At 52.3% G+C, this 9,691-nt stretch overlaps 3 protein-coding genes across 3 annotated transcripts; 1 reads left to right on the top strand and 2 right to left on the bottom strand.

Moving 5' to 3' along the window:
• Positions 1–1,696: 1,696 nt before the first annotated feature.
• Positions 1,697–2,750, bottom strand: MYCGRDRAFT_42681 (uncharacterized protein; the record flags this gene model as incomplete). The annotated part of the gene is made up of 6 exons (XM_003852299.1): positions 1,697–1,761; positions 1,813–2,093; positions 2,141–2,271; positions 2,332–2,367; positions 2,419–2,467; positions 2,518–2,750. 6 exons carry the CDS (start codon positions 2,748–2,750, stop codon positions 1,697–1,699), a joined length of 795 nt encoding a protein of 264 aa, XP_003852347.1.
• A 2,191-nt stretch (positions 2,751–4,941) lies between these two features.
• On the top strand, positions 4,942–6,090 carry MYCGRDRAFT_109649 (uncharacterized protein; the record flags this gene model as incomplete). Its single annotated transcript, XM_003852419.1, has 3 exons — positions 4,942–5,372; positions 5,428–5,798; positions 5,868–6,090. 3 exons carry the CDS (start codon positions 5,019–5,021, stop codon positions 6,088–6,090), a joined length of 948 nt encoding a protein of 315 aa, XP_003852467.1.
• A 1,294-nt stretch (positions 6,091–7,384) lies between these two features.
• MYCGRDRAFT_86253 (uncharacterized protein) lies at positions 7,385–9,560 on the bottom strand (the record flags this gene model as incomplete). Its single annotated transcript, XM_003852298.1, has 2 exons — positions 7,385–9,416; positions 9,469–9,560. The coding sequence occupies 2 exons, from the start codon at positions 9,558–9,560 to the stop codon at positions 7,385–7,387; spliced, it is 2,124 nt and encodes a 707-aa protein (XP_003852346.1).
• Positions 9,561–9,691: the final 131 nt, after the last annotated feature.

The raw sequence follows: 9,691 nt of genomic DNA, 5'->3' as shown, positions 1-9,691 counted from the left end.
ATGCTTTACTATAACGTCCTTATAGAATTCTACTAATTTGTTAGTATACGCTCTAAATCCGCTTAGAGCGCGCTTAATATACCCCTAGCTCTTAGCAAATCCTCTACCTTACCCTATCCTCTAACCTTATTCGAAACCTTAGTACTATATCTATCTATTATATATTAGCTACTAAATCCGCTTAGAGCGCTTTCTAAGAACTATATACTATACTTCTTCTTCTTAATATGCTATAGTAATCCGTCGTAGCTAGTAAAGGGCTTATACTATAAAATGTTAGAATCCGCTTAGAGCGTATTAAGAATGTACCTACGATATATATATCGCCTTTCTTATCTATAAATCTATAGACTATTTCTCTAAGGTAGATTTCCTATCGATTATTAGAGCGGATTCCGAGCGGATTAGGAGTAAGCTACTTACTATAGCGCTATAGCGAGGAACTATCTTAAACTTATTAATTCCCTTTAAAATTTTGTTAGCTAAAAGTTATATATAAGAAGTTAAATCCGCTTAGAGCGCCTTACTAATAGTCTCTCTCCTCTTATAGCTATCTTCCTATACTAATTATAGTTCTTGTCTCCTATAAGTTTCTTAGAAGGTACTATCGTAGAATCTACTCGGAGTAGGTTTAGGGCGCGTTCTATAGGTATTTTAGTATTCTTTCTAATTTCTTAAATGCGCTCGGAGCGGGTTCTAGGGGCGTTCTATTAATATCGATTTTTTACTAAAAATTTCTTAGTCTAGAGTTAAATCCGCTCGGAGTAAGTTATAGGTTCGTTCTAAGTAGGGGAGGTAGGGAGGGGGCTATAGACTAATAGGGATGTTAAGGAAGTAGAAAGGAATTCCGGTAGTTAACTTCGGAAGGTTAATTACCGAGCGCTAAGCTTGCTAACAAATTAGCGGGACGTGCCGGGACGGTCTCTTATATACCCGTACCGGTATTCTAGCTACGCCGAAAATTCCTCGGCGGTCAGCTCCGAACGCGTTAGGGTCAGGTTTGCTATATCCTCGAGAACACGCCAGGTGAAAAATGCCAAGCTTGACACATTATCTCCACTTCGCACTTCACTACTACCACTTCTACCTCTGCACCATCAACAACGACCATCAGAACTACCGCCAAAGATGTCATGGTCTGCTTCAACCAATTAAGTCTTGCTGCTGTTCTTTAAGCATCCTCAACATCACTGTCGGCTCGGTCCAGCCTTTGAACATAGTACAAAATGACGGTCATGACGAAAGGTCTTGGTAGAGCTGCGAAAGAATCAACTTAAGCCATGGCATCTGGTACTGCTGCTTAATGCAACATCCCGGATGCCAGCTGCTCCGCGTCCGCCCTGTCTGTCATCGACAGACTTTTAGCTGTGGTAAAGGGTTTGCACTTGGACCAAAATCGCAACGAGACCGTCGTCACCCTGCAAAGCTCCGCATCTGCAACAGACGAGGTTGGACATTTACCTTAACTTTTGACGGATCGACTTCTCGCCGAGGACAATTTGCAAGGTCAAGTATGAGGCTGCGCTCTGTGAGGCTCTCAATTCTGCCATTCGACGCCAATTTCTACCGTTGCTCCCCTTTGCAAATACGAGTCCTAAAGGAGGAAGTCGTCTGCAATAACGGGTCCAATGCTGCTGCATTCGACTCTGCTACTCTCTGCCACTCAGCATCCATATTCGCTGCTGCTCCATCTTCTCTACTGCGAAAGCCAAAAGTCAAAATACACCGTCAATCCCTTTAACGACTGCTCCTTCACCCAACCTGCAAGTCGTCAGCACTCCACCACTCATCAACACTACCAGAGAAACTAACGCTCATAAGGCACATTCAAATTCGCCCTCAACGCAAACCCATGCTGCACCCCCGAGAACAACTGCAATTGATATTCCCTGCCATCTTCCCTCAACCTGTCAATCGCCCGATTCCGGCTTTCCGTCGCAAAGGTGTGGTCAATCTCCGCACAGCTGAGGAAAAGCGGCGCCTTCAGATTGCGGAAGTGGTGTTCTTTGAGGAATGCGGGATGTGCGAAGCCGCCGACTTGACATGTGCCGTCTGCGAGGGAGTTGCAAACGTATGGGGCGCCGAAGCAGTATCTGCTTCATCAGTCTGCGGTTTGCGAGACTTCAGTAAGTATGCTTACCCAACGCAAGCGTACTTCGTGGCTGCTTGACCGTATTGCTTCTTCGCTTCGGCGGTCCATTCCGGGACTTTGGCGTCGGCGAAGGCGGTGTGCTTCTCCTTCCAGGCTTCGAAGTCGAAGCCAGGTTTGGACTGAGCAGTTTCAGCAAATCAACAATGTTCTTGGAAAGTCTACTGCTCGACATCACCTACTGTCTTTGGCCCATCTCGATGAAGGAACACCGGGTCCTATCGAGCTTGTGAGCAACAGTCTTGTCGGGGAACCAGCACTCAGCTTACGTTCTGAAAATAGTCCAGTCCCAGCGTCAAGTATCCAGCATGTATCCACCTCGTCAGCACATCTCCTTCCCACCTTCACGCAAAGAAAGGGAGGGAGACTCATCAGCAAACTCATCCATGACCAACTGAGCATTCGTAAACAACCCATACACATCCGCGAAGTAGAACAGCACGTGTCCGTTCGCTTTTCCCTCCGGCGGCTTCACGACATATGTATCCACGCCTGCAATCGTCTCAAATGTCCCACGTGGATCCCCAACGTGCAAGTGCCCTTTGAGGCAACAGCTGCCACTCGGCAAAGCAAGCCAGGGAACGTTGATGTGTCGGGACATTCCTGCGGGATGATCGTCAGTGTTGGATAGACCTTGGTCGTTGGTGACAGGTGAGGTCGGAGCCATTCCTGGTTGGACAGCACTTCACTTGGACGAGGAGCTGCCGAGCTAAGCCGGGTTCTGGCGCAGCGGGGGATCTATATGCCGACGAGGTATAGCCTGACTCGCGGACTGGAGTAGCTTGGTTGGTGTCGGAGAGCACTCCTGTGATGAGGCCCCTTCATCATGCGTGCTCATCGTTACGATCACATTCGCGAACGATGTGCTTTTGCAGCAGTCGAGGCGACCGGAGCTCCTTCTGTTTGTCGTGCCCGCAGCCATTGCTGCCTGAGGCATCACTTGCTGGCCGAATCCAGTTCCGAAGTAAGCCCGTTCCGAAATTCGTGTAGCGAGCAGCGAGCAGCGACACGACTCCGTCCTTCCCACAACACCTTGCTGGGAGCAGAGGGTCGTTGTCCCGCTTCGCATTGTCCACAACACAGAGCAACAGAAGAAAGACAAGAAGAAGATAGAGGAGCTTGGTAGGTCTACTCTCTAGACCCGTTCTACTTAACAAACTAACATCCTACCTAAGGCAGCTTCCAGCTCCTCTATTTTCTTCTTGTTCTAACTTCTGTTGTTCTGTGTCTTGGACGATGCGAAGCGGGTTAACAACCCGCTGCTCCCAGCCCTTAGTCACAGACACCAAACACGCTCGTAGCCCACTGGAACAGACAATGGAACCGACCTTCTCTCGCCGCCTTCTGCTCAAAACACATGAAAGTTAGCCAGCTGGGCCCCACTCCACCCCAGCCGCCATTGATCTGTTTTACAGCCCCTCAAGCGAAGAATCATGCCACTCCCCACGCCTTCGCCACTCTGCTCGGCTTCCAGCTGATGCACACTACCGTCCTCGCCGGCGGTCGCTATCACGATCATTGCTATTGTCGCATATCCAACACTGCGGTCGGAAAAGAACCGGACAAGATTAACCTCGAGGCCACGAAATCAGCCTGTGATGACAGCAATCACAGTGACTTCAACCCTTGGCCCGGATATCTTGCTTGTCAGGCTACGGAACAGAATGGTATAACCGGAAGTCGTTGGGACTGCCTTTGCAAGAGGATCCAGGGAATGTGTGGCGACTGCGGCGGCGATCCCGGCGGGTGGGGTATAATCCAGTGCGGCGGTGGTGTAAGTCATTCGAAGGATGGAAGGAACCTGGCTTTCCATTGGCATGTTCATATCCGCTCGCGACCCGACTCCCAATATGTTTTCGAGGCTTTGCTGACACTTCCACATTTCGCTGTTAGTGCTGATCGTCTTCACGCAAGGACAAAGCAAACATGAACGACGAACAACGGGTGATGATGGGGATCTGCGAGTTGATGATTGTCCGATCTGCTTCCGCCCCGATTAACGAGTATTTCGTGGGCCTCCCTACCTGCTCTTCATCTTCCCGTCGTTGTCAAAAGGCTCAGAATGCAACGAGGCGGGAATGGTGCTCTCCGGCTCGCATCATGAGAGGACTTTGTGGTCGGCCGTACGACGAAGCTCTGCAAGAGCTCTGCAAGATTAGACGCCAACAGTGTCGCAAGAACTGAAGTCCAGCTCAGGTTGGAAACAGGCTCTCGATTACGAGAAGTCGTCGAGAGCTCCCTTCGTTGATCCCGGTTCATGCCTGAGGCACTCTAGCGTGCCGTGCCTCTAACCTGAAGCAGCGTTTATGGCGAGCGCAAACCTTATTCCGAAGGATCGCGAGACGTGACGACTCCCTCTCGCGATCGCGCAGCATCCCGAAACCAATCCTTCCTTTGTTCTTTTCTGTCCCAAACAGCACTCTCACGCTTGATTGGCTTGCTTCTCGCAATACCGTCTCGGAACCATGATTCCCACGCAGCCGTCGCGTGGTGGATCTCGCGCTCAGCCTCCCGGTGAAGATGACTGCGGTCGTGTCACTTTCCGTTAGGGTTCGCATTGCGAAGGATTCACTGCAAAGGGGACCTCACATCGCAGTGTCTGTTCCATTCGGACGATATACAGGAGGACCGCCCGTCATCATGACTGACGTTCAAGGCATTCGTATTCTCGTCGTTGTAAGTAAGGGGAGTATAAGAGTATAAGACTGTTTCGTTCCACTTCTCTTTCGTCAGCTATCAATCTCTACACCACTCTCCATCACCGCAAGATACACACTCCCGCAGACGGCCTCCCGCACACCTTCCGCCTCCATCTCCATCTCCAGCTTACCTCCACAACTCCACTCCGATCCGACCTCCAATCCTCACCATGTCCACCGTCCACCACCTCTTCCGCCGTCTCGATCCCAACGACGGCTGCACCAACGACACCTGCTCTCCCTCCCAATCCATATACGGCTACCGTGCTTCACTGCCCGCGTCGCTTACATTCCTCATCATCTTCGCCCTCTCCGGCGCTCTGCACCTCTACCAAGGCGTCCGCACAAAACAATGGTTCTTTAGCATCGCCATGTTCATCGGCTGTCTCGCGTCCGCACTCGGCTACGTCGCGAAGACTCTCCTTCACTACGATCCGTTCTCGGACGTAGGATTCAATCTCAGCGTGGTGGTGTTGACGTTTGCTCCGGCGTTCTTCGCGGCGGGAATATACTACACTCTCAAGGTACGTCCCATCTATACTGCATCCGCAAAAGAGATCGAACTGATTGAGGCAACAGCACATAACCCTCATCCTCTCACCCACCCTCTCCCGCCTCCGCCCATCTTTATACACAACCCTCTTCATCCTCTTCGACCTCTTCAGCATCATCCTCCAAGCCGCCGGCGGCGCCACAGCCTCCACCTCCCCAAACCTCAAAGTTCTCGAAATCGGAGACAAGATCATGATCACGGGCCTTTCGGTGCAAGTCGTCACAATGGTCATCTTCGGAGGTTTCGCGCTGGACTATGCGTTGGCGGTGCGGAGAGCGACGAAGAAGGGCGAGTTGAGTGAGGCGTGTGCGGAGTTGGGGAGGAAGAAGAGGTTTCGGTGGTTTGTGGCTGCGTTGACGTTGAGTTATGTTTGCATCTTGGTGAGGTGTGCGTATCGGTATGTTCTTCCTCTTCATGGCTTATCTCGTGGTGCTTGCTGGCTGATGTACTGATTTACGATTTGCAGACTCGCTGAACTGGCAAACGGCTGGTCTGACGACAACGAGATTCTACGCAACCAAAATCTCTTCATCGGCCTGGACAGCGTCACCTGTGCGATTGCGACGCTGGTCTTGAATATCTGGCACCCCGGCCGATGTCTATCTCGGGAGAAGAGAGACGTCGCTGCCAAGATGGCGACCGAAAGCGGAAGCAGTGACGAGGAGCGCGGAGTGGTAGAGGAGAAGTAATCAGGCATGATTCGGCAGATTGGGCGATATGGTGAAATGATCAAGTTTGCATTTAAGCGAGCGATTGCGGTGAAGAGCTGATCACTGAGCCATCTAGATGAAGAAATTGATTACACCCCATCCAGCGTCAAGAGAATCTCGATGTCTTGCAAGTCAAAGTGTGCCTGGTTCGGGCAGAGGGCATGAGGGAGTCCGAACTGACCCAGCCAGTGAACCTTCCAGCCCATCCACTTTCATCAGTCGTGGACCTCGTGACACAGCGCCTTGCCATTGGGATCCGGTCGACAAATGTTGTATTGACCGCCACACGGAAGCATGTCCTGTTCGAGAGAAAGACAAAAGTCAGCGAAAAAGAAATCTACCAAAAAAAGACGGGACTCGCGGATTGCTTGAGCGGTGGGGTGGGTACATACGTTGCAGACATATATCTTGCAGTCGAAGGATTGGCAGTTGTTGGGATTGCCCGGGCCGCCGTAGAAGCAGCTCGGCTGTGGGAGGGTTTGGCGTCAGCAGACGACGAGGCACGGGGTAGAGAGAAGGGCGAGAGACTGCGTACCTGGCACTTTGGCTCGACTGAGCCTTGTCCGAGGGCGGTGGCGGCCATGGTGAGAAGGACGGAGACGTGGAAGATGTGCATTGTGCTTGGTTGGTTTGGTCGTTGGGCGTGCGTCGCTGGTTTGTTGATTTTCAGACCAGGTGGAGAGTTTTATGCTTCAGTGTTCGTTGTGCGGACTCCGTTGAAGAGAGAAAGGGAAAGAAAGAGAAGAGGCCATCAGGGTTGGATATAGAAGCTGTATCAGGCATACAGGCATGAAGCACCAGAAATAGCTTCCGCCATGTTCCGCGTCCGCGATCGTATATATCCTCGGAGCCGGATCAGAGCAATGTGGAGTGGTGTTGGGCATGTACAGGCATGAAGCACCAGAAATAGCTTCGGTCATAACTCCGCCTCTCGATCTCGTTCATACCATGACCCGAAACCGGATCAGAGCAACGATGAGTTGCCGAGCAAGCACTTACTGCCTCTGTTCTCAAAGCAAGAATCAATAGCCAGTCGTTGAACCCGGTCAACCGAGCTTTCCAGCTCAATGCGAGCTCGAGAGGTCTTCGATCACTGCCTCAAGAAGGTCTTGATGGAGTTCTCGTCGACGACCAGTCCGATTCAAACCGGCACAAGGGCAGCATACAGTAAGAGCAAACTGTCAAATCCCATCGAATTTTTTCGCTAAACTTGCAATCAGATTAACCACAATACACTCCCATTCCCAGTCTTCCTCCCCTCCACGCCACCAACCTAGTGCTTGTGATAAGCCGCAAACTGAATATCCCTCGGATAATCAAAGTTCAAATCCCTAAAGTCACCCCTGAGCACTTCGATCCCCTCCTTCTTCACCTCCTCCACCAACGCCTCGACCTTCCTCGCAATCTTCTCATTATTGTAATTGAACCGCTCATGCACATAGTCGCCCGTCAAGCTCTGCCCGAACGAGTGCATGCTATACGCCGCATCCGCGTACCTCTCCCATCCATTCGGCGAGTAGGCCTCCACGACCACTCGGGGTGCTGTGCCGAGTACGGATTTCTTGTACTCTTTCGACTGCGCTTCGAAGATTCGCTGGCAGGGGAAGGAGACCACGCGGACTTTGAGACCGGCTTTGGTCAGTTCCTCACGCGCGCCCATGGCGAATTTCATCTCTGCGCCCACGCCAATGAGGGTGACGTCCGCGTTCTCTTCTTCCACCCAGACGTAAGCGCCCTTTTGCACGCCTTCGCGAGAGGAGTATTGCGGGTACTGCGGTACGTTTTGTCGGGACACGGAGATCATAGACGGGGTGTCCTTAGCGCCGATCGCGGCGATGACAGCACCGGCCACTTCCTCGCCATCTGCAGGACGGATATAATGGAAGTTTGGCATCGCACGGTACAGAGCCGCGAGTTCGATCGGCTGGTGAGTCGGACCGTCCTCGCCTGTGCCGATGGAGTCGTGCGTGGCGATGTGGATCGTCTGCAAGTTCTGAAGGGAACCCATTCGTAACCCTGGCGCGGCGTAGATGTAAAACATGAAGAAGGAGGAGGTGATGGGTAGGATGGTGCCCTTGTTGAAGGCGGCCATGCCGTTAGAGGCGGACGCCATGGCGTGCTCGCGGATTCCCCAGTGAATGTAGCGGCCATCGTAGCGACCGTTGAGGCCGCATGCCGTTTGGAGGTCGGGGTTTTGGAAGTCGACTTTGCCTTTCCAGGCCATGTTCACTGAGGGCGTTAGATCTGCTGTGCCGACCATGAGGTTGGAGATGTTCTCAGCGATCGGATTGAGGACTTGACCTGCGGCTTTGCGTGTGGGTGTCGCTTCAGTAGGGAAGTCTTCGAGTTTGGGGACCATCTTGGTCCAGTCGGCGATCATCTCGCCGTTGCGGCGCTTTTGGAACTCGGCGGCGAGTTGGGGGTGTGCTTCGGTGTACTTGGCGATCATGGCGGCGTAGTCCTTCTCGAGCTGCTGGCCACGAGGGACGGCTTCGCGGAAGTAGTTGTAGACTTCATCGGAGACAACGAACGTCTTCTCCGGGTCCATACCGAACTTCTTCTTCAGCTGGATAATGTCCTTCTCTCCGAGGTCGGCTCCGTGGGATTTGGCATCGCCTTCGACAGTGCTGCCGACGCCGATGGTGGTACGGATATTGATGAACGTCGGCTTGTCCTTGGACGCTCTCGCTTGGATCATGGCCTTGACGAGCGCTTCGACATCGTTGTTACCATCGGCGACTTCGAGCACTTCGAAACCGACCGCACGCATCTTGGCATTGACGTCGTCAGATGAGCAGAGATCAACGGAGCCATCGCAAGTGATCTCGTTCCTATCGTAGAGCACACAGAGGTTGTTGAGCCTCCAGTGGGCAGCAAGTTGGAATGCTTCCATTCCGACACCTTCCTGCAAGCAAGCGTCTCCAATCGTGCACCAGGTCATGTTGTTGACGACTTCAAACTCGCCGCGGTTGTAGGTCGCTCCTAGGTGCTTGGTAGCCATGGCGAGACCGACAGCGTTGGCAATACCCTGCCCGAGGGGACCGGTTGTGACTTCGACACCATCGATCTCAATCTCAGGGTGGCCGGGAGTGATCGAGTCAAAACGAGGAGAGTGGTAGGTGAGGAGTTGCTCCCAAGTCATCTGCTTGTATCCGACAAGATGGAGGAATGCGTACTGGAAGAGGCAGGCGTGTCCGTTGGAAAGGACGAATCGATCGCGGTTGAAGAAGTCGGGATTTGAGGGGGAGTACTTCATGACATATTTCCAGAGCGCAACGCCAATGCCGGCCATGCCCATGGCGGAGCTGTCAAGATGTTAGCTACCTCTATTGCAACGATCGATCGGGGAGTGCACACCCTGGGTGGCCACATCCGAACTGATGGCACAGATCTGCGATCAAACATCTGAAAGTCTTCAGGACCAAGTCTGTCTTCTCGAACTCCTCCATTTGGATGTCCTCTACCGTGGCTTTTGAGCCATTGCTCTTGAGGCTGATCTGTGTATTTGCAACATCCTTCTCGCTGACTGCTGAAGGTGACATTTTGACGGCTCTGTTCTTGTAATTGTTGGATCGATATG

This window comes from Zymoseptoria tritici, chromosome 5 (genome assembly GCF_000219625.1).
Source record: "Zymoseptoria tritici IPO323 chromosome 5, whole genome shotgun sequence".
Taxonomy (NCBI): Eukaryota; Fungi; Ascomycota; class Dothideomycetes; order Mycosphaerellales; family Mycosphaerellaceae; genus Zymoseptoria; species Zymoseptoria tritici.
Note: the sequence above shows the minus strand (reverse complement) of the source record. Positions and strands in the feature narration are given on the sequence as shown.